Source organism: Gallinula chloropus (assembly GCF_964237585.1).
Source record: "Gallinula chloropus genome assembly, chromosome: 12".
Classification (NCBI taxonomy): domain Eukaryota; kingdom Metazoa; phylum Chordata; class Aves; order Gruiformes; family Rallidae; genus Gallinula; species Gallinula chloropus.
This window is the reverse complement of record NC_140097.1, coordinates 6,295,273-6,320,275: the sequence shown is the minus strand read 5'-3', so window position 1 is coordinate 6,320,275 and position 25,003 is coordinate 6,295,273. Positions and strand designations below refer to the sequence as shown.

The 25,003-nt window shown below is 38.0% G+C and overlaps 1 protein-coding gene across 1 annotated transcript in view; it reads right to left on the bottom strand.

Moving 5' to 3' along the window:
* Positions 1 to 25,003, bottom strand: part of SUCLG2 (succinate-CoA ligase GDP-forming subunit beta) — a 125,378-nt gene that overhangs the window by 51,274 nt on the left and 49,101 nt on the right. The window contains exons 3-9 of the mRNA XM_084269811.1: positions 18,031 to 18,130; positions 17,813 to 17,903; positions 12,096 to 12,248; positions 11,162 to 11,251; positions 8,782 to 8,878; positions 2,964 to 3,125; positions 1,380 to 1,522 (exon numbers count right to left, since the gene is read on the bottom strand). Coding sequence (XP_084125937.1) covers positions 1,380 to 1,522; positions 2,964 to 3,125; positions 8,782 to 8,878; positions 11,162 to 11,251; positions 12,096 to 12,248; positions 17,813 to 17,903; positions 18,031 to 18,130 — 836 coding nt within the window. The remainder of the gene's footprint in view (positions 1 to 1,379; positions 1,523 to 2,963; positions 3,126 to 8,781; positions 8,879 to 11,161; positions 11,252 to 12,095; positions 12,249 to 17,812; positions 17,904 to 18,030; positions 18,131 to 25,003) is intronic.

The following is a 25,003-nucleotide window of genomic DNA, read 5'->3' as shown; positions in this document are numbered from 1 at the left end:
TAATGACTTGAAGTCTGTAAGATCACCAAGTAGGAGGAGACAACTGGCTCTCTTCCTGTAGATCTTGGGAAGAACATAACCTAGGCCTCTACAGACAAAAGGTCAGCCTGACCCAGGTCTATCAGAGTGCAAAAGGGTCCAGGAAAAAATATTTTAAATATTGCAGATGACTCTCCAACATAGTTGAGCCAGAGAGAGTTACAACTGCAAAGAACTTACAATATGAAGTCAACCTGTGTTTATTTTGTACTGTAAATCTTCTTCCTGATTTTGCCTCGAAATTTTACTCCAAACAATATCCTCCTCTATTTGAAAAGTCACAACATTTTGTCACTCGCTGCGATTACTACAATTACAGCGCTGCAATTTCCACAGGAAGGTGGTATTTAGTGGAGCTAATATCACACACACAATGAACATCAGGAAAACGGATAGAAGCACAGAAGGGAAAAAAAAAAGAGGGAGAAAGGAGATAAAGCCAGATCTGCAAAAAGAAACATGTTTAAAAAGGACTTTGGCAGGGATCCTTAGGTGCAGGAGATGGAGATGATGATCAAAGCCCTTTGACAATTTTACATTAGTAAAAATATCTACAGCAACTGGAGTTGTGGCTGTACACAAATCATGACTCTGCGTTGGCGGGGATGGTCAGCTGGCACCTCTCCAATGCCTTCGCCCGATCAATATTATCTGAGTATATATCCTACTTCTGTCTGCAGAGGGGACCAACGACCTCAGCACGCTAACACACATCTCCAGAAACAACTTCTGCTCAATACACGCAGACTAATGTCTTGTTTTTCAAAAAGAAAAGAGCAACTGCATCTCCATCTGCAAAAGGAAGCGTTGGAACGCTGATTCCAGCCTGTGCATGTTAATTAAACACAGACTACTATCCTGCAGTGCAGAATCAGATATTTTCGAATATTCCAGCTTAGAAGAGCACAAATCAGCCTTGAGTATTAGCAATTTGCTAAATTTACATTTTCCTTCTCACTCTGCTGGGGCAGTACACTGCTAGGAATAATATTTTAAGTATCTAAAGCTCCCCACAACTTCCACTTTAGGAGCCAGATGTTCAAAGTTCAGCCCAGCAATGCCCAGCATCACCACAGCTGCATTTCTGCACTGAACTGCCTTCAGAAAGCACCCACTCGAGACCGAGCAAACCTGAGTGTAGCCCAGGAACTGAAAGGTCAGTCCAGTGGTTCAGAGCAAAATCGTTTTCCTATTGGATTTCCTCTTGGATTCAGTAATTCGTCCTCTATGTTAACCCCTTTATCTGTATTTTTCAGCATACTATTCACAGTCCCATGACACAGCTGCATTATTGCAAAGGGATTTTTCCTGTCTGAAACCAACTTTTGGGGTTGTTTTACCTTTGGATCAGCAGTCAGCAGTTTGAATGCTTGATATACTTGTGCTTCTTTCACGCCTCCACCGAGATCCAAGAAGTTGGCTGGCTTTCCACCGTTCAAAGATATTATATCACAGGTTGCCATTGCAAGTCCAGCTCCATTGACTGTAATTGCAAATATCAAGTGCTTATATTTCACATAAAAGTACATAAAAATTGTGAAAAGGCTTTAAAATGTATCAGCAAATCCACATAAACATAAAACAAAGAGTTACATAAACATTTATTTCTAAACAGGTCAGTGCATCAAATAATTCAAATCTGGTGCATACACAGCAACGTTTACATTTCTTGATGGCTTTATCACTCTCGGGACCTAGAAGTGCACCCTCCTTAAAGCATGTATAAGCACTGGAATGGTAATTGGGGCAATTCAAACATTTCTGATTTAAAAACAGACACCACAAATTCCTGGGGATGGTAATCACATCACGAGATGTGAAGGACAGACCGACTCCTTAAGCTCATTCTGACAGAGGTAGGTGATGCTTTACATTACTGTGAAACAGATGACTAAATTTGGGGGATAGGTATCAGATGTTCCTGAAACTGCCTTTTATTGTGTATTTGCACCAGCCTGGAAGCATTCCCACAGGCCTGAACATTACCCAAGCTAGGAAAAGTAAAGGAAAATTATTTTTCCCCAGCAAGTTGCTCTTGCTGGACAAAGTGAGGCTTCCATGTCAGCTGTAATTCAACAGCAGTATCTAATTCTAAAAAAATACAGCAGTGTTGCCAATTATTGTTTGCTATTCTGTTTTGTGGGTTGTTTTTTTTTTTCTTTTGAATTAAGATTAAAATCTTACTGTCATTTACTGAATCAACTGCAACACGTTATCAGCATCTTCTAGATCTGTGGTTAAAGTACACACCTAAGGCAATGTAAACTCTGAAACATTTTCTGAAATCAATCATTTCAGCAAGCTGAGATGAAATGACGAATTCAATTAGATTCACAGTAAAATGTTGCACTGGCTAAACGAATTTGTACAAAATGAAAATTATTTAAAGCACAGCTGACGTTTTTACTTATCTCTTCTAAACAAGAGAGTAATTCCTGTTCTACAAAAACTTCAAGAAAAGGAAGAAGCAGGCATTTTCCTTTCAACAACCAAGCACTTCTTTAGCATGTTTTGTTCAAGGGAAAGGGAGTTTGATGTTAATTCCCATTATATGGGAATATAATGTTTTTGCAGTCTCTTTTAAATAACAGTCTTATTGTTGAAAATTAGTGATGGAATTTTCATGACTCTTCTTGTTTTAATTACTGCAAAGACCAATTGCATCAGCTTAAACCATTCAGCAGGTAGAAACCTCCAAGGCTCAGCCTGCCTTCTCCCCAACACCACCCGTGCCTTGCCTGTTCAGCACAGCTTCAACACGATGTTGAGTCTCATTCCTGCAAGAACTCGTGGAAGGACAAACCTCAGCAAAATAGACTGAAATACTGTCAAGGGTGGATTGGATGTCAGAATGTAAACAAAGCCTGTACACTGAAAAAGTGTGAATTTGTCTTCAAATGTCTGCTGGATTTATTTGTTCTTACCAAAGCAAGCAATATTTCCATCCAGTCCTATGTATTTTAAGTCGTATTTGGCAGCTTCGTTCTCTATAGGCTCGTTCTCAGACTTGTCATCCATGGCAAATATTTCTTTTTGCCTAAATTCTGCATTGTCATCAAAGTTTATCTTGGCATCAAAGCAAACAACTGAAAAAAAACCCAGAAAACAACACAAAGGCATTTAGAGATTAGTCAGAGCTACTGAAATACTACAACTGCTACAGTGAGGAGAGGAAGAGGTTTGCTCAGGGACTGATGCTGCTTCCAACACAGGATCAGCTGAAGGTCTAGCACTGAGTCCAGTACAGGAGGGAAGGATTTCCTCAAAACCTACGCTGTGCAAAGGTACACCAAGCATCTCCACACTACACAGTCACCTGTCTTTGTCACTGGATGATCTTCTCTGTCTAAACAAACTTCCCATAAATTATGAAGGCAGATTTTATGATTTGGACAGTAATTTCAGAAGTGACTCCACTTTCAGTATTTATTAACAGATCTGTAACAGGTCAGCAGCCCAAAACAACATTTGGTAGCATGCACTCATTTATAATTGAGCAATATAAACTGCTTTCCTTAGCCCTATTTTTTAATTTGTAATGTTATTAGCTATACACACATTATTTCCCTAAAGATCTAAATTAAACCAACGTTAAGCCACTCTCTGTGTGACAAATTATCGAAAGATGACTTTTCAATAAAGAAAATTTTAAAAGCAAATAGAACACTTCTTGTCAATGTCAGCATCTGCTATGGTTGTAAAGGCAAATTAAGAAGTAGCTCAACCTGACTATATTAAATAAGAGATACAAAAGACTAGCTAGTAGACATAACATTCACATAAAAACAAACAGTAACAGAAACACACGTAGAGTGAACTGGTTATTTGCCTATTTACCAAGCAATTATTTCTATGGGTTTGCATAGGCAAACACCTCATTAGATTAAAATGTTCTAAGTAAATGCAAGACTATATACTTATAATTTCACTATTTATGTAATTTTGGCTTGTACTATACCCAGATTGTAATTACTGACTGAAGTATAATTAATTTCTCAATGCAAACCAGTCAGATTTAAGTGCCTTTAAGTGCTGCATCCAGAAAAATCTAATAGTTTTCCTTCTGCTCCATGACTCACATTGCCATTGAAACGTAGGCATGGTACGTATGCACGTGCTCATGAGCACTGTACAGGTCTGCACAACTAGAGGCCAACTACAATTAAAAAGATCACTTTTAGTATTTGATATAGATACCCAACAATTAAAACAACTAAATCACACAATCTTTTGGTGGACAAATACTCCTCTCCCTTTTCTTTTTTTAAATACCATTGCTAAACTTAAGAGAAAATTTCTAAGCAAGGAGCAAACAAAACATTTACACAAGTAAGAGTCTTGCTTGTATATCTTGTTTTGCATTGGGGTTTTTTGTTTTGGTTTTCTGACTCAATATATGTAGGTTTTTTGGTTGTGTTGTGGGTTTTTTTTTCTTTTTTAAAAAAATATATATTTGATTTGTAACATTACCAGATCAAATTAAAACAGGATCAAATTTAGTTTCAGTGACTACAGTTTCAGAAAAGTATTCATGAGTGTCTGTGATTAATAAATCTCTCTTGGTATAGTTTAGATCTTACCTGGTCACCCATCACATGGGGGTCTGCCAAAAGGAGAAGTTTGAAGTTCATAATATACTTCTACTGTACCAAAGCTGCTTTAATTTTTTTTAAAAATGAACTAAGACCTGTGTCATTTTTCTTCTTCAAGCTTTCAGTTCCCTAAATTGCTCAAATAACTCAAAGCTAGAGTAAAACTGCAGTTTCAGAGCTCTGTTTACCTTAGACATGAACATCCTCAATGTCACATTAATAGAATCTCATTTCTACAGAACATTCATCTTTAACAAAGGCCACGTTGTACAAAGGAGCAAGAAAAACACCTATTAATATTTATCAAACCATTTTCACCATCAAAAGCACATTGTTATATGCATGACAGATTATACAAATGAATTTTTCTTCTAAACAAATATAATTCTCAACAAATATAAAGGGGGAAATAAAACCCAACACTAATACTCATGGAGTACCTCTGTTGTTTCTGCTGGCAGCGTAAGATTTTTGTCATTTGACAATGCAACAGCTTATACTGAGCAGAAACAAAAACCCCAAAGAAACTGGCAGTTCCAGGCTCCTGACCCAATGGTGTTAACAAAGAATTTGCTACAAAATTTAAACAAAAGGAAATACATATGACAATGTATTTTCTATTGGAAATTCACACAAGCAAAGAACACAAAACACAGCAAGAAATAAATCCATCTTAACTGTTACTTTGACAGGAATAATGGTCGTCATACAGAGACTTATATTTTATCATTAGAAATAACTGCATTAAGCTACTACTAATGCTCTTCCATTTGTTTAATCTTTATTCTTCTTTAAGACATTTGAGATGGAAAAACTGCTAGGAAAGAAGAAATAAGCACAGGAAGACTTCTCTGTGTGTCTGCTAGTAAGATGACTTTCACAGCTTGAAACCCACTCTGTTCTGCTCCTCAGCTTCCTGGATGCAAAACACATGGGGGAAAAAAACCTCAGAGAAAACAGCATAAAACCTCCTACCATCCCTCAAATTAAGCCCTGCTCACTAAATACACACAGCCATTCCAGAAAAGCAAAGTTGGCAACTCCTCCAAATCACTTCACTTCTTCCATAGTGCCACCTCACAGTACGCCAACAAGGATGCTAACTTAGTGTCACCACGTTCCTTTGGGACCACCAGTTTTATTTCCTCCCATTCCCAACTCTCCTCTCCTTCACTTGCCCCCATTTTTCTACCAGTTTCCCCTCTGTGCTGGTACCCAGCATCTCAATGATGCTCCTATTCTGTTATCCGACACTATCTCCACTCTTCTCGCTTCCTTATCAGTGTCTGCACACATCTACACTGTCCATAGGCATGTCTATGGTGTCCACTCATTAACCCCCAAGACACATGTAAATGCCTTCCTTGCAGGATTGTATGGCTGAGATGATGTAGGGGTGGAACTGGGGATTTCATTTGTTGGTCTGCCAAAATAACAGAACAATAAAGTGCTTCTATACAAGACACCCGAGTTTTGAACCAGCAAGTGTGAACACCAGGGCAGCGAGTCCTGGCACAAAAAGCTCACTTCTCTGCTTGATAGAAAGCAAATGTCATTGATGTCCCAATTTTTTGACATCTGGCTGAGTTTAAGGACCACTGGCTACCTTCCATACTGCCCTGCAGTGTTAAGGTATCTTGGTCAATTATGCTACTAAGAAAATTACTTCAACAAGTTTGGAGGAAGGAAACTGTATTTCTCCAACATCCTGAACCCACAAAACAAACCTGTTAAGTACATCAGTCACAGAAGACAGGCATACCAATGAACTTGTGAAATGCACATCACAATCTGCATGGAAGTTCTGGCAGGTTTTGTTGCACCTACTGTAAAGGCACCATTCACCGTGTCACGTGCTGCACCTCCACAGACCTTGAAAACCCCAGACCATTCATTCCACAAGGCACCATTTCACTGCTGTGCTTAAACTTCACTGTGCAACATGAAAAGAAAATGTCCTCACCTCGTTCCCAAGTGGCTTTTCTAATATGATGATGGATCTATTTAAATGGTGGGGAAAAGCAATGGTCGATTGGGTTCTGATGGCAAATTTTCCATTTCCATTTAAAATACAGCCTACAACAGAACTCCACCAGTCAGCAGCAGGGTTTTGTTTCTCTCTCCCAGTACATATTTCACAAATTGCATCACAACCAATGGAGCTGGAGTTAGTTGCTAAGAATTTGACTTCCATTTATTGAGCTGAGTGAGGTTTACAATGCAGAGACTATTGATTCAATGTGCATGGTTTTTATGGTACTGAAACGAGCTGGAAATCTGAGTACACAGTGCTGCAGAAGATTCCCCAATAAAAAGAGTTAAAAGCTCTTGGTGGTAATCACTCTCATGAGGTAAACTTTATCCAGAGAGCTACAGGATTCTAGTGGCAAGAACACCAACTGCCCGCCCTCCCCACCAAGAAGGAATCTGAAAAAGGTCTGCTATCAAAGCAGAATTTATACATGTAAGCTGTATTTATATTCTAGCTTAGTTCAACCTGAAATCAGCTCATTATGTAAAAAAAAATTGACCCCATATTCAATCATTATTATAATTATCTCTGAATTATTCTCATAGCTATTAACAGACAAGATATTCCTATTTGTATTTCTTTTTAAAACATCACTTCACTGTAGGGCATTTCACTGTCTCAGAGCCTGTCGTTTAAGATGTGTTAAGGATAAAATAGGGTGGGGCAGGATTTGTTTTAGAACTTTTCGGAGCTCGTTAACAGCAGAATTTTCCTTTCAAGTTGTGGACAAGACTCAGCCAATTCTTTTGCCCTTTCTTTTTTCTTTAACAAAAAGGGAAAACCAAGGTTAGACAATTGGAAGAGACTGCACAGTTCCAGGGCCACAATTCAGTTTCTGAACTCCTCACCAACTGAGCCAAAATTAGGGATTTTAGTGAAAAACTGTTTACTTTACAAACTAGCTATGGGCACATAAAAATGTTTTTTAAATGTTAATTCTTTCAATTGGGGAGGACTCCTATGAGGAGCTCAGGGTCTTAACCGACAAAGCAGTGATTATTATCCAAAAGTTTCCAGAAAAGCAATTAAACAGCCACACTCTTAATGCCTTTTAAAATGGGTAAAAGCTTTCTTTTTCCATTTTTTAATTTCCACTTCAACCTGTAGACATATCCCATAAATTGGTTAAAAGCTGGAATTGTCTTTCCTGAGTATTCTTTATCAGTGTTTGTTAAGAAACACCCACCAGCACTTCCCAATGTCAGAGACTTCTCTCAAATCACAAAATGATACTTCATGTGTCTACTAGGAAGCCTTTGACACCAGCATCTCAGCCAGATGCCCCTGAGCTCCACACTGCTCATCCGTTTAAATCAAAGACAAGAATTAAAAAGGGAGGAGGAGGAAGAGGGATGGATACTGTAAAATATAGGTATTAGGAGTGAATGCAAGGGTGAAAATGCTGTGCCCTCAAATGAAACAGGGAGGTGGTAACTGTGATCCACCTGGATCAGCAGTACTCTATTTCAATGTACCACAGGCATCTTTAATCCCTCTTCTGGTCACCTTTGTCCAAGTTAATTGGACAAAAATGACAAATGGAAAGAAGGGTTTCAGCTGAGAAATCAATTACTAGAATGATGTGAAAGCTAACCTGACTCCTTTTATTTATCCTACACATTCTTAGACCTGTGTTTATGGTGGAAGCAGATCAAATACCCTTTTTCTTCCCAAAGGATGCAGCTAAGTGTCAGTTCCAGACAGAATTTCTCTGGTGTTCTATAAGGTTGCAGAGTCATGCACTTATGGTTTTAACTTCCCCATGTGTTTACAAATGTAAAATAACAGATTTCTTTCCACACAGCCTCAGTAATTCTACCAACATTAACAAACAAAACACCAAGAAAAACCCAAGTTTGTACAAAGAGCAGAAGAGCAGAAAACGCTGCTGGTTCTCACCAAGCATAACGTGTAGAAGCTGATACTTCCAGTATTTGGAAATAACAAAAGGTATTGAAATGTAAAATCTGCCATGGGAATATTTATGAATGTTGCTTAAATTACATTACAAAATGAAATTAATGCAAAGCTGCTGCAACAGCCTTCTATGCAATTTAATTTATAGTTTGCATAAATAAAGAATTATAATGCATTCATTTGTTTCCTTCAATTTCTTACCTTGCCCTTCTGGAGTTTCACCAAAGGGATTCACTTCAACCTGAGTGGCATCAATTTTCAAGAAAAGATTATACAGCTTCTTAATTTGATCTGCTGCCTAAATTTGATCAAGCGATTTACAATTAGCATACAGAAAAATAAAAGTTAATGTTTTCAAGACAAAGATAAACCATCATTGATTGTTTTTAATGCATTAAATTGCATACTAGCTCTAGACAATTATTTCTTTTATTTCTCTTTTCTTAATCATATTTATATAGTATCTAAAATAGCTTCATATAGCATTACAATACAACATAACATTTAGTAAATATGCATTTACAGACCACATGAACTGCAGATTTGCTACAAAATAAACAGCAGAATTACTAGGCCAAGTTTAATTTGAAAAGTCCCTAATGTAAGTATCATAATGACATGTTCTCCAATCTGCTGAGATCTAAGTTGTATTCATGTTAATCAATCTAAATTCAGAAACCTTCAAGCAGTATGTGCACATTAGTGACTTTAGAAAAAATATACATCTCTCCTTCCTACATCAGTCTGAAAGTTTTTCTTGAGAAATTATGTTGGAAGCATGCTTGTTTGCTCCTTACAAGATATTCCTGCTTGTTCCTTATTGTTCCTCATCATCTATCTCTGTGACTGGGTTTGTGGCCAAAAGTATTATGACAGACTATTAAATCCCAAGTCTTGTGTTCTTGTAACATTCTTCCATTAATAGAACAACTTAAACAAGAGCAACATGAACATGCATTAAAAAATCCCTTTTGGTTCATTAAACACTGACAACCTATTAGCTGGAATAAGTTTGCTGATAAAGAAGTGCCCTAATAAAGCATAATTCAAATTTGTTCCTTCATTACCAATCAGTTAACTGAAGTATACAAACCAAAAATGTTTGGGCTTTCTCCACAACGTAATTCACAAGAAAGAAAACATTAGGACTGGAAAGACTCAACCCCAAAGCTGTGCTGCCTCAGGAAGAACATGGTGTTATTGTGCACTGCCAAGGCTGCACCTGGAGTGATCTGTCCAGTTTTGGCACCAACACATCTAAGACTATTTAAAGAGTTGCAGCATGCAAACTGCTTATGAAGTCCTCCCTCCCCAAAAGGCATCTGCTGAAGCATCCTTGTTGATTTTGACTTTAAAAAAAATTATCAGTTATAAATCTGCACCCAGCAAGGCAGCAGTTAGCATGGACACTGGCTGACAAACGATCCTAATACCAAATGGGTCAGGCTGTTGTAGCGATGCTAGGGAGGAAGTCCCACTGTTCAACCCCACATGAATTCTGCAAAACCTGAAAAGCTTTTGTTGCCTTAGAACACTACTGTAATCTGAACAGATGACCAGTATTGCTTAACTTTATTAGGGGTCTCTCCACTTTTTAGCACCTCTCTGAATCAGGCAGTTTAACGTCAACATTTCTTTCTCAAGGTCTATGAGTACCAATCTCTAGACAGAGTGGATATACAAGTAAATACTAGGCTTTTTCTGAATAAAATCTTTGTCCCTATGCTTCAGTAAACTCCTCTGAGTTGACAGCACAAGGAAAGAAATGCATTCACTGCAGCATTATTTAAATGCATTGTTGTAAAGTCCGTATATTGCTGTTAATTATTAAGTACCAGAATTCTTCAAGGGTTGAAAGGTTCTACATAATCATTCCTCCTCATTAGATATACAGCTAAATCTTCAAATGGGTGTTAATCAACTTAATGATTATGCATTTGTTAATTGCACGGTTGGGATAGAAAATAATTAAAACTCCTGAATTAAAAATAAAGGAGTTCTACAAAAATGAGAGTTGGATACTATGGGAAAAAAAACCAGGCAAGAGTAGCTTGAGCTACTTCTTCTCTGCAATTTATTCATAAAGCAAAATATCTTGCATATTTGTGTACAATATGGAATTCCAATATAAATAGAAAAGACATACTGAAAGACAACAAGCTGGCAGCCTTTTGGGTTTGAGTCGAAGATCAAAAAAAAGAAAAAAGACTTTGATTACACAGAAAGAAGCACTTTTACTTCTCCCATATTAAGGGCCACATTTTAAAAAAAATATCTCTACCCATGTAGATCACTGAGCTCCAATGGAATTCCAGTGAAATCAAAAGAATCTCATGTGGTGTAACAGCACGTTGCCATCAGTTGCTTCAAAGACCCAGGACTTTCACTTTGGAACAATCAGGACCTTATTCAAATTGCTGAAGCCTGATGACAATTATGTAGGTGCAATTTTAGTATTTAAAATGGCAAAACGGTCCTCATCTAATGAAAACTTTGCCTTTCATGTCTATTTGGAAAGCATTCATCACATAGCTGGGCTAAAATGTCTTCGGTAACGACTAAGGGGGCAGAGTCAAGTTACCTGCTGTTGCAATGGTCCTTTGAATCCCAAATTTTTTGCCATCTGCAGTGCCTGACCATCCTTTATGCCTTCGAAAATATCTATTTCCTCCTGTAACAACAACATGCATAAATAGAACTAAATATTCAATCCAAATGGAGATTTATAACTTCAAAAGGAAAACACTTAGTATACATTTGCAAATTAGTAATTAAAGTATGGCTGTTTGCCAAAGTTCCCTGAGACTGAGGCTATAGCAGCTGCCTATAGGGTATGTTATAATTACCACACCAACGATGAAACAGTCCTTCCAAAAAATATATAATTCTTCAGGGTGGCATGCTGACAAGACAATGTGACACCAGTTTTCACTTTTAATTACTGTACAGATGGCGTTGACGAATATTTAGTCTGTTAATTTTTATGACATCTTCTGGAATATTTTCAAGGCAATGGTGTCACTGCCCAGTAACACTGTGAAGTTTCTATAATTTTTAAATGCATATTAAATATTTTTACAGTTTTTTGAATAATTACACTTGATTGTATCAATTATTTTCCCAGATGAATAGCTCATCTTCTCGTTATCATGCCCTAGTAATGGGAAAAATACTTAAATGTAGTCATCATTAAGAAAGCAATTACATCAGTTGTATTTCAGATGCAAAAGTCATCCAGGTACAAAGAAATAATTAAGAACTCTGTCAATTAGGAAAAAAAAAAAACAACCACAGAAACAATAACCATATTGGCACTGACCTGCTTGTGATAAAAAACAGATGATGGGTCTGATCCCTGATTTAATAAAACACAATTTTTATGGCTTTTGTCTTCTTTTCATACATGGAAGAAGGAAAAACAGAAGGAGAAAGGGAGGGGAAGGGAGAATCTATTCTTTTGGATAACTGACAAGGATATTTTTTAGTCTAAAATGTCTAAAATATTATTTTAATACCTTGAAGATAAGTTCTGGGCTAGTAACTGCAACTTCTTCTATGTCAACACCACCCTGTGGACTGCCAACCATAACGGGTCCATTGCAGGCTCTGTCCATCAAAATTGCAAAGTACGTTTCCCTGGAAATATTCAGTGCTTCTGCAACCATCACCTAAAAATGAATACAGGGAAGAAAAAAAACCAAACATCACCATTTCTGACTGGTCTCTCTAGCTGGTGACAGGCTGAACATAGCTTTGCTTCCTCGAGGTGTGAAGTGTAGCAAATGCCGTAACATATAAAAAGCAATTAAATATTAACAGAGCCAATGAGGGGCAGTATTTTGCTCTGCTGTGATCAGAGAACATCACAGCTCATGTTTTCAGCATTACCTTAAAATGCAGCAGCTGATACTTGTTGTCCTGAAAAGAAATGTTTGTTTCATTGCTTTTACAAGGCATTACAAGCCAGAGATTTTTGTCTCTAAGAAATCCTCTCTCCCTAAGTACGACTCCCCTGATGCTGCTGTTCTCACTGGTGCATGTAACAAGCAGCACATGCCAGAACACCTAATTGTTGGATTTTTTCCCAAGAAGGGAATTGGATCTGTTGCTATGTCTGTAACAGGGACCTCCCTATTACCTTTTTATTCCCAACAAGCAGTTTAACATGCTGCCCCTAAAAAATGAAAGCCACAAGGGCATTGCAAGGCATCACAAGGCATTACAAGTGGCATCAATGGAAGAGGAGGTACGTTGGTTTTCGGATGCAGGGCATCAGTGGTGATGTTCCTTATCAGTGAAGTCCTCTCCCTCATTATGCCACTGTACACTTGCAGTCTCACACTGAATTCCTGCCTTGGCTAAGTGTTTCCTCAGGAAATGGGTTTGCAGATAATTCTGCCATCCAGCTTTTTACATTCAGTTTAGAGAACGAAGCAGATGTGTAACCTTCAGATACTGGCACATTCCAGAAACATAAAAATGTATTTTTTCCAAAGAGCTACTTGTTTCTATTTATTACTATAAACTCCAGAGCCCTTTCATACCAATATCTGACAGATAGCTCAGGATGCCACAAAAGAGATGATTCAAATCCTACGTGACTTGAATCTACAAGTACTCACATTAAAACTGGGGGGGAAATAGCCCATATAAATCCTTTGTTACAATTTTTTCTCTCCTCACAAAATTATGCCAAAGCACTTTCTATTACAGCATTACAGTAACTATACTTCCCCTCTTTATTCTGTCAAATGTTTGCAATAGTTTAGCAACAGCTATTAAAGCAATTTCAGAGATAAAGTAGCTTTACACTTGGTAAAGAACTCACAAAAGTATGCTTTGATTCAAGAATACCATTTTCCCCCAAATATTCTTAATCTTAAAAACCAAAACCCAACGGTGTATGATCGTTACTGATCATTCCTTATGGTCCTTGCAGGTGCCATAATCTCAGGTGCAAAGGCTGTAGCTCTACTCTGCACTATGGCTTTGCTTTTCAACCTGGAGGTTGAGCAACCACCCCTGCAATTTAATTAGCTCTACAGCTTCTGACAATCAGTGACATTCTTCTCCTGTCTTTCAAAGGAACTAGAAAAAGCCAGGAAAATCACCTCCCTAAGATTAATAAAATTAAATGGGATTAAGTGGTAATGTCTTTCTAGCATGGTTTATACAGTGAGTTTTGAACAATGACAGTAGATGAAGATTATCACTCTGAATGAAACATAAGGTGAAATTCCCTCAGTCAGCAGTTCAAACTCCTCAGATCCGAGAGGCATGTACACACCTGCAGTCTTAAAACTCTGCCTACCCAGCAAGATGCGTTCCATCAAATAAGTATTCCTGGGGTTTTCATAGTTCAAGGACTATAAACAAGAAAGATGCACTATTCTTTCACCCAAGTCGCTTTTTTGACATTCTACTCCAGAGTACATAAGAAAGAATGTACTTACCTTCTGCCAGGCTGTACATCTTAACAGAACAGGGGGAAAAAAATAAGAGACAAGGAATTGAATAAAGCCCTCTGTGCTCAGAATGGAAGGAAAGATGCTATTTCTTTATGGGGTTTTTGACTTGGAAGATATGTTCGTTATAATAATTTTGCTTCCTTCTACTTTTACCTTGCTTTATTCATAGAACATCAGGTGATGTAAAGAAATAGATCAAATAAGCCACTATTCAAAAGCAAACTAAAGAAAACTAGGGTGAAGGAGACAACTAAGAATATAGAAAACTATCACACTACTTAAAAGCATCTGCCTATTATAGGCTTCTATACAGGGATGCTAAAAAGCCAACTTCAGAAACACAGCTTGGCTACCTGCCAGGATTTGTCAAATTAAGAAGCAAAGATATGGAAAGCATCCTTGGTTTGCTACTATTAGTCTTTTTACCTGCACACGTTTTCAACTTCTTACAAATCCTGCATCAGAGTATCTGAAAAATGTGAGTCAATCACTTTAGACATAGATCAAATAAAATCAGCTGGTCCACTGGAACTCGACTGAGTTGGGAATCCACTCAGCAAGTCTTGAGGAATACATTTGCAAGCACAGCAGGTGGAACGTACAGTATTAAATCAGGTATGTTTTCAACTCCTACATCCAACCCAAGTGATTGTCCTCACTATCATTAATTATCCATGTTAACACCAACATACACTTCTCTGTTTAATTCACAAAACAAGTGAGAGTTTATCTACTTGCATTAGGCAAACTTACTCTGAAGTGAAAATCAGAGTGTGGAACTTCTCTTCTTTGTCTCAACAAAAAGCAGTTACTTTCCTCCACCTTCCTCCGCCTTTGACATACAGCAAAGCCAGGAAAATCAGTGTTCAAGGTCTTTAAACATTATTTATTAAAATCTGCCTATCTTTCACATGACAAAACCAATTCAAACACCAATGAACAGTTACGAGCACTGAAATTGTATCTACAGACTGTTGACTTTTTACATAATTTGTCTGTTTTGCTTACGATAAAGAACGTGAAACATTATTATCTGTTTACCATATCAGGTTTATATTTAAAATGTCCCAGGGGAAAATCAGTTTTCTTTAAAACTTCCCAATAACTTCAAGGTTTTCTTCTTAAAAGCAAATTGTTACCCCTTTAAGTCACGCATCTAATTTCAAGAGGGTAACTGTAACAGCTCTTTTATACTGAAATAAATATTCAAAATGTTAATTCTGTTATTGCTTGGAGAGAAAACACAGGTAACAAATTCTCAGGTTGTTACGATAAGAGAAGACTTTCTTCTCAGATAACCAGGCTCTCCAAATTCCAAGCTGCCATAAGAGGATTTTATGTAAACTCACAAAATAGCTTCCAAGTTACACAGGAATGGAAGAGACCGCTATTTATTTAAGAACCATCAATCTAGAGAAGCACAAACATGCTTTAAATTCTGTAGTAGGTGCACAAGGTGAGAAAGACAGATGAAGCCTCCATTTTCTGCTCCATAATTACTCTAATTGTAGACAATTTCTCTCTTTTATTCCTTTCTTACAAATACAAGCGAAAGGTATGTGACTTCCACTTCCCGACTCGATCCTGGCTCATTGTTTGCTTCCCAGAAAGTGACTTAATAACTATTTTCCTTCTGAAAATCGTCTATTACCCGCATTTTCCAAAACATATGAATTCAACTCTTAACTTTCCAGTACACCAGAAATTTTATAAACCACATAACCTAAAAACATGCCTTTTCTTTTGTTCATGAACTGCAGTTTTCTTTAAATACAGGCATGCACACATGTGCTTTCATACACATACAGAGAGAACACATGCCTTGAAATAGAACAAAGATTCATTCCCAACTTCCCTACTGCTCTTTGCAAGCTTGAAGAGTCTGCCCTGCATTTTCTGAGCACATCTACAACAATAGCTGATGAGCTTCTCCCACTGAAAAACATCACGCTGGCTTATCATGCATCAATATTAAAATACTTTCAAGCTGTGTCCTGAAAAGTTTCCACGCAACTCTACAGCAGAGGAAAAATGCAGAGTCTATCAAGGCTGCATACTTTCTTGTGTCACCAAAATAAATATCCAAAGTTCAGCAGTGCAACCTTCACAATCCTCTAAAACTTTACATCAGCTGCTTACTATTGACCATTGCTTTCCTCCCCATCCACATGTTGCTTGTATGAATAAGCAATCACAAGTTAAATCTTCCATAGCTATTCTATACATGGCACAGAAGTCATGTTAATAGAAATCCTTTGAATAATCCATTCCAAAACCCCCAACACCAATACCTTTCTTCCATTTCTATCACATCTATTCATTTCATTTTTGAAGAAAATTAGAACTTTCTTTTGCAGAACTGAACATGTAAATGAAGGCACAGGCTTGCACTCAGACAAAAGAGTGAAATTTCCTGTACTGATGTATTCAAAGCAGATCAACTAGGGCAAAAGAATAAAACCAAAGAGTTTATAAAAGAAAGATGCTTTTACAATACAAATTTTTCAAAGCAGAGTGCCTTAATATGGCAAATGTATATCCTTTTTTATATCCTTAGTATTATCACCATCTCTGACAGGCATGCCTTAATGGTAATACTGTTCCTTCTTTTTAATATCTAGTATTTCTTTTTAACAGCTATGACTGATGGTAATCTGTTCTCCTCGCTCCCCAAGCGACCAACTGCCTGAGCACCTTCCTCCAGCCCTCATTAGACAATATCCTTCCAGACAGGTGTTCCCCTTCAATGCTAATATACCAAGCTGTTCACAATATATTAAAGTGAACTGCAGTTCTTTTCAGCTTATGCCAAATTATCTCTTGGCATCAAATACAGTGTGGCTCTTGACTATGTACCTGTATGAAGATCCTTGCTCAGTAAAACAAAAAAGAAAAAGATACTTAATAGATAGGCAATTGCTGTAATTCTTCCCTGTGAGGGTGGGGAGGCCCTGGCACAGGGTGCCCAGAGAAGCTGGGGCTGCCCCTAGATCCCTGACAGTGTTCAAGGCCAGGTTGGATGGGGCTTTGGGCACCCTGGGGTAGTGAAGGGTGTTCCTGCCCATGGCAGGGGGTGGCACTGGGTGGGCTTTGAGGGCTCTTCCAAACCAGGCCAGCCTGTGGTTTTGCAACTTGCAGAATTTTACTATGGCAGAGAAGAACCTGGTGGGAGGGCTATCCAAGCTCCTCGTGTTTAGGCCAAAACATTTATGCTGAAGTGAATCTTGGCACCTTGCAGCATGTACCAAGTATCAACTGAGCCACAACCACGACCACATTTTCCTCTGTATCTGCAACATGTTAGGAAGAACCCACTTTTAGACACCCTTTCTTTTTATATTAAGTCATATCTCATGATTAATAACAGCTGCCCAAAGTTGAAGTTGGATGAAGTACAGATACAGGTAGTGTTACTTCTCTAAACAGAACATCAGTAAGCACGTACAGTTAATGCTACACAGGGTTATGATAGCATTTAGTATGCATATGATGAAGGATGAATGTATGAAAAAAGATTCCCTTCAACACAGCCAGTAGAAATTAATTTCTTTTTCCACAACTAAGTAAGCTGGAATTGATAGAAAAAATACATACACACAAAGAAAGAAAAAAACTAACTTTGTTCCCTTTCATCACCTAGTTGCAATCAATCAGGTATTGGAGAAGGAAGGAAAAAAGTAAATCCATGTAATACATTCCAGCATATTAATGCAGAACTGCAGCTGAACACAGTTTTCAACTTTCATGAGGCAAAAAAATCTTACCTTTTTAACTGTCACACCATCCTTTGGAGTTTGCTTTGTTGACAGATTGTACCCAATCATCTGTTTAGCAAGCTGTTCAACAATCTTAGGGCTACAAACAAAAGGAAAAGGTTAGTTTATTGAAAGATATTAAAAGAAACAGTCACATAGCTATTGTAAACAGCTTAAATATTACAACAGAAGCAATACATTTATGTTTTTCAATTTTAAAGACTTACTCTTTAGTTAGATGAACTCCTCCTTTCAATCCACTATTGAAAACACCTTTTCCTCTCCCCCCAGCCAGAATCTGTGCCTTCAAAACAATTTCCTTTGCCTCTGTAAAACAAAACCACAATGCTATTCTATTGTGTGTAATTTTTGAGCTCACCAGCTTAAGTTTAAGAAGCATTTCCAAGTTTGATTCCTTAAAAAGAATGAGAACTTCTACTGAGCAATAAAACAAGAGTTAATTCATCACTTTTACAAAGCAGAAAAAATAATTAAGGAACTTAAAAGATAATTATACACTAATTATTAGGTGAGTAAATATGTCATTATTTAGATCAAAACCATACTATTAATGATGCATGTCCCATATAACAAACCACATAACCAGCATACAATACAGTTTGACAGCTTACGCTCCAGCATGGTTTTTAGAACATGAACCAGATCATATTTTGCCTTGAACACACAAGCAGCAAATGCTCATCAGGGAAAATAAACTCCATTCCTTGCTCAGATAAGCAAACCTATGGATGTGGTCCTAAAAGAAGAAATGTCCATCTCCAAAAAGCAGGTAAGTGTAGAGGAAGGGCAGCAGCTGTGAAAACGTGTTCATCTGCTTGTGAGGCTGCATGGAAATCATTGGAAACGTGTGCGAAACAATATCTTAGCAACAAGATGTGCTGCAAGACATGGAGACAAAAAGTAACTGCACCAAGACCTATGTTCCAAATAGAAGCAATCCTGACATCCTCACAGAGTGAAGTGGGAGGAAAAAGAGGAAAAAGAAAAAAAAAACCCATCCAAAGATAACCATTCCATATGATCTCTGCAGCTCCACGGACACTTCTTGAACCATAAAGCCTTGCCAGTTGCCTATAAAATACTTATTAATACTGAATACTGTCACTTCACACATTTACCATAATATTGCCATGTATTATGCAAAATTGGAGATATTAATATTTACATAGCATTAAGCAGTTCCTAGAAATGACTTTCTGTGATTGAGTCAATTCCTTCTGAAGTCTGTAGAAATCTCTTATTTCAACGATGTTTGGACCTTGAATCACAATATTCTATGCAAGGATGCAAGAATATATGAGAAGCTGTTGTTAAATTGACAGATTTACTGTTTAGGTGGTACAGAGGGTATGGATATTTTCATTCAAAGAAACAGCAGCTTTCGGGACTTGTATTACATAAAAATGTTTTACAGATGATTAAACGTAAGTTAGGAGGTGTGGCAATTCTTGGTGCAGCCCAGCTCTGACACAACGCCATTTCAAAGTTCCAGTATAATAAATTAGAGCAACTAGCAAAAAAAGCTGGATCTTAGGATAGAATAAATATTATGAAATAAATCTACTTCGTGTTTTAAGACAGAACTGCGTTTTTAAGACAGCAACTGGAGGTCCTGTACTAAGAGTTCCCTCATTTCCAAGCTACACAAGGCAAAATCCCTCCACATGTTTATCCATTCAGTACCAGCTGACATATATCATTCTGAACCTGAGAAGCATTCTCCTTGAAAATACTTCATGCATTCCAATATATTCATGTCCTGGGCTCCCTATTATTCATGCCACTGCAAGGCAGATAAGAAGGAAATTTAAATGCAACAAAAAGTTTTACATCAAGTGTTTCCTAAGCACACAAATTATTAAGATGAATTAAAACTATAAATCACTTTCCAACCTGCAGAAGCAAACTCTGAAATCACAATAGCTGCTGTGACAAAGAATCTAACATAGTATTGTTAACAGATGCTACAAACATCTAATTAGGTGAGGTTTAGGCATTGTCCATCCTAACACGGGGAGTTTTGATTGTCAGTGATAGGTGATATCACTGGAACAGGCTGCCCAGGGGGGCTGTGGAGTTTCCTTCTCTGAAGATATTCAAGACCCATCTGGACGCCTCCCTCTGCGACCTGTCCTTGGGACTCTGCTTTGGCAGGGGGGGGGTGGACTTGATGATCTCTGGAGGCCTCTTCCAACCCATATTATTCTGTGTAACTATCGGTTATGTGAGTGATCATTACCCTCACCCCAACCAGCACTACCTGAGTGCCAATTACCTTCATCTGCCTACAACAAATGAAGTTAGAGAAAGGAACGAATGTGTATGTTTTTATAACCCACTAGAGGACTATCAAGGCAATACAGTAACTTCAGAAAAAAACAACCACCAAAACCATAAACAAACACACTAAAATGTAGCATAACCATGTAAAGATTAGGCCTGAAGAACTAATCAATACAGAGCACAGTGCAGCAGCTTCTTCTTGCCCTGGGGGAAACCAACAGGAAGCAATTTAATTCAATAGTTATTTGCCCAAACTCTGTAAAATGAGGTAAACCAGCCAGGTCTTATTTTACAGTAACTAGGCTTCATCATTCAGTACTTACCAAGTTGATTCACTACTTAACGTCACCATTTTATTTAAAGAGCCGATTTCTAGAAATGCTCACAGAAGGTTTTTATGCTAGCTCCTGCCCAAATTCCCAAATCACATTATGAAAGACTACCCCAGAAGAAAAATGTGGTTATTGCTGGAATACATGAAGTAATTCACCTTCACTTGTAGACTCTCTCGAAGAAAAATAAACAAGTAATTGTGAAAGTAGGATGCTAAGTCAGTATTAAACCCATTAAAAGCAAAAAGCTGTGATTACTTTCCATTAGCACCCTTCCACACTGCTGTAGTAACACAGGACAAAATGCTTAAGCAGAGCTCTGAAGTTACAAACACTGGACTTGCAGAGAACCTAGCACAAGCTTACGTCACCACAGATCACAGTATGAAGTTTTCAACAGCACTGCATTAAGCAAGAAGTTCATTTAAAGCCTTCCTGACAAGCCTTTGTGCAAATAAACAAAAAAAATCAAACCAAAGCCCAACCAAAACTGAAATAACAAACCAGACTGCTGCTTAAGTGTGCATAGATTCTGTTTTCTTTTTGTTGCAGATTTAAGATTTTCTTTACCATTCAAAACAATACCAAAAAAGCTTTCTTAAGTGTCATTAATTTAGCAGCAAATAGCTGCAAACTGCTCCTTCCAGATTAATGATGCCTTTCTGGTAACAGCATGTGTTCTTAACTAATTATAACTTCAATACGTTAATATCTCAGACTTAACAGTTTATTCACTGGATCTTATGTTTCTCTTTGTTACATTAATTTATAGAAAAAGAGAGACATGAACATTTTAAAAAATTCCTTTAAAAACAGGGAGCACAATACAGCTTGTCCCTAGGTCAGATGTCAATTAATAAGCAAGACCTTTATTCCTCTGAGAAGCTCTCAGAGTTTAAAGTTTCACAATCATAATTGGGTCTAACCACATTTCTTAAAAAACTAAATACATCTAATCACACAGGAAAAAAGCCTTAAGTACTTTTCCTTTAAATAAATTCAGAAGTTTCAGTAGAACAGGATATAACACTCCGAGGGACAAGCATCCTCCGCACCGCATTCAACAAGACATCTCCTTCCCTTCAGTCCGCGCTGTGAATACAAATGGCAGTGCTACTCCCTGTAATTGTAATAGGCTCAGTTTTATAATGAAAGCCTATTTAAAATCAATAAAATCAGTCCTGCTTTTGGGATCTATGATTACTCTGGTCCACTGGTACTGCTTGCAGCAAAAATGAACAGCTTGTTCTCAGCCCACTGCTGTGTATATTTAACTACTGAATTCTCGATCATGAAACAATATACTGAGACTCATAGATCTGCTAGTTATATGGTATGCTAATTTATTACCTGTGAACAACTTTCCATTATTATTGATACGACTGCGTGATTGCAAATTAAGCGTGTTAACAACTACATTAAAATGTGCTGTAGCCTATAAAAAGAATGCACTACTGTACAGAACAGACAATGTGAGACTGCACAGTACTGGGCTGCACTCGTGCCTGTTTAGGAACCCAAGATTTTACACCAGAAGGTACTCAAGACTCCTTGGGTGAGGCATCCTACTCTGGAGAACTGGAGGGAGGAGGTCTCGTACAAGACCCCAACCCCACTTCTCTCCCACTACCTGACTTTCAGCAGTTCAACTTCCCTATTTGCATGGACTCAGTGAAAATTAATTAGCATCTGCACCTCTTTCAAAAACACAGAACCTGATTGAGTGTTACCTTAATGCATTTTTACCCAGATGTGAACCAGATGATTACAGGAGAAGGGCTGAATGCAAACCCTGGCAGCACAAGTACTGCAGCAGCAGCAGCAAAGAGGCACTGGGAAATGCGCCCATCTCCCTTGCAACGAGCTTACTGCACATTGCAACATAGATGGAAGCAATCCAGCGTCATGGGAGCTGTGAAACCAAATTGAGGACATGCCAAATCAAAGTCTTACAGCAGCACTGTTTCCTTACTGACCCAAAGGCGAGCATAAACATGGAGTTTATAAGCTGTTCCACAAAGGTGGCAGGCGTTAACAAGATCCCCCTATCCTGCAGTACGCACAGGAGGATTCCAGCCCAGTGTGGTCAGGCAGATATTAATTAATTTCAAGAACCTTGCTAGTCACCCTTCTTTAAAAGTCATTAACCAGTGCTTGATTAGCAGAACTCTTTGAACACAACCCACTTCTCAATGTCCTGAAGAAGCTGGATGGAGTACATGAACCTGCAACCAGCTCCAAACTCTCCACCTGTACAAAGAGGCAGAGGCCAACCTAAGGACACATTTACCTGGTAAGGCTCCTCTGAGTTTCCCTTCCCAGAGCGAAGTTCCTCCCGCACACACATCCACCCTACCTTATACTAGAGCTTTGGTAACACAGACATTGACAGCAATCATATTTTGGTCTGGATAGCACAAGAACTATAGAGACATGAGCAAGACACGCAACGCCTGCACACTGTTCCTACCCCAGTTTCCTCACCACTGTTCATGTAAATGCTCAAGAGTCCTGCAAGGGTTCTAGATAACCTCTCCCAAACTGCATGTCTGCAGCTCAGAGCTTGTCTTCCAAAACACGGGGTTCCCCTTACGAGCACTGAAAGGGTCAGGTTTGGGCTGTTTTTTGACCTATGTCTGGCTGATCCAACAGGAAACCTACTTTTTGGGGTCTCATCTGTCCTGTTCTACTGTTGTTGCTCACTTCTGTCTTGTTTTAATGCTACCACTATCACCTGAGTTTCTAGCTTTCCTTTGGGAAAGACTGACTATAATTAATTTTCCAAATGTGAGCCATCCTTTTACACCGCCCAGGAAAGATCCTGTCAGGTGCTTATTACTTTTTAACAAAGTTCCTGTCCAGAGACACTCTTGTATACTGACTTCAGCAGAAGAAAGTAGGGGGGAAGAATAAAAGCTGTAAGAAAGATCATCATAATCATAATACAGCAATAAAAAAATGGTAATAAAGCGTAATTCCCAAATTGAACACTGAATCTTGAAGTGGTTGTAATAACTTTTCACATTTAGGTCTCTTTACAGAAACTTCCTCTGAAATCTGATGCAGCTTTTCCCAAGGAGCAAGTGTTGCTGCCACTTCCACTGCTCCCCTTCTTCTGCAAACTCCAGGGATGCAGCATCTGAGACAGCTCCCACACTCTGCCAAGCAAGCAGACTGGGATGGGAAAAAGCAGCTGTCCACGAGAAGGCACTTCCCACATCTACAAAACCACTGCTGTGCTTAAAAGTCTTTAGAATGAGGTTAAACAATTGATCCCCCCCTTTAGTTTAAATTAAAACTCCCTTTATTTTCATTCTTCTGCTCTGTAATACCAAAAGGAATTATGCTCTTACGTGCCTACTTTCTACAACCTTCAGCTTTCAGACTAATTTAGAATTAAAGTTAAATAAATCATCCTTTTTATAACTCCATACTTTTGAATATATTGTATATTTATTGCTAGATTATAAGCCTCATTAAAATCTATAATGATAAATTAGTCAGTCTCTTGATTCTGTCACTACTGTTATTAATTGCTTTCACAACCATTACTACACACTTCACTGGTGATAAAAATTTTAAAGGTAGATAAAAATCCGCTAAGCTAAAGCTCACTCTTAATATTGCACTCTTAAACCTTCTCTGAGTAAAAGTAATCAAGTATTCACACGTCCTATATTTAAGTTAAACCTGATAAATTACTTATACAGGAAGTGGAGCTTCTTCAGATCCAGGAGCATCACTGTAACGCATGGAAAAATATACATATTAAGGCAGGGATCCAAAAAAATAGTTCTCTCATTAAAATTGTTCATTGCATGTGCATGTTTCAAACTCCATGGATACTTTATTTCTGGTATTTTTCAGCCTTTAACAGTTCCTCTTTCCTCATTATTTTGTATGCAATTTCCTCTGTACCAACCAGACCAATTAGAAAGATGAGTTTTTGTCACATTCGCTTTTGAACTCGAGGGGAGACACGGTTTGAAAACTCAATCAGGAAGGGAACGAGTTCTTCACTTGGTGGAAGACCACTGAAGCCTCCTGACAAGTGAGTAAGGCTTATTCTGAGAAGGCCACTCTGTAACCTGCAACACCAACCTGGCCTCCTGCCCAACATGGCCTAGTAGGTACTGAACAAGATGGGGAAAACATCACGTGAACAGACCCAGCGTTCTTTGGTCATTATACCCACCAGCTGCAGTCTTTCAACTTGCTGATTTCATAATATTCTTTACAACATGCCCAAACCAATACTATTTTTCTCCTCTTCTGATTTCCCTTTAAGAGACTGTAAGAGCAAGCAAAGAATACTTTTCCTTCTGTATTAGTTGTCACCCTAATTACCTGACAGCACCATGGAAGATTCTCAGGATAATCTATTATGCACTGGGCATGCAAAATCATGTGGTTTGGTTGACTTTTTTTTTTTTTTAATAAAGTACATAGATACATCATAAGACTTGCTTTCTAAAACCACTGTCATTTTAAAAAAAATGTAATTTTACCAGATTTTTAGCACACCGTTTCTCTTCATTATTCCCTTTTCCCTAAGCTACAAAAA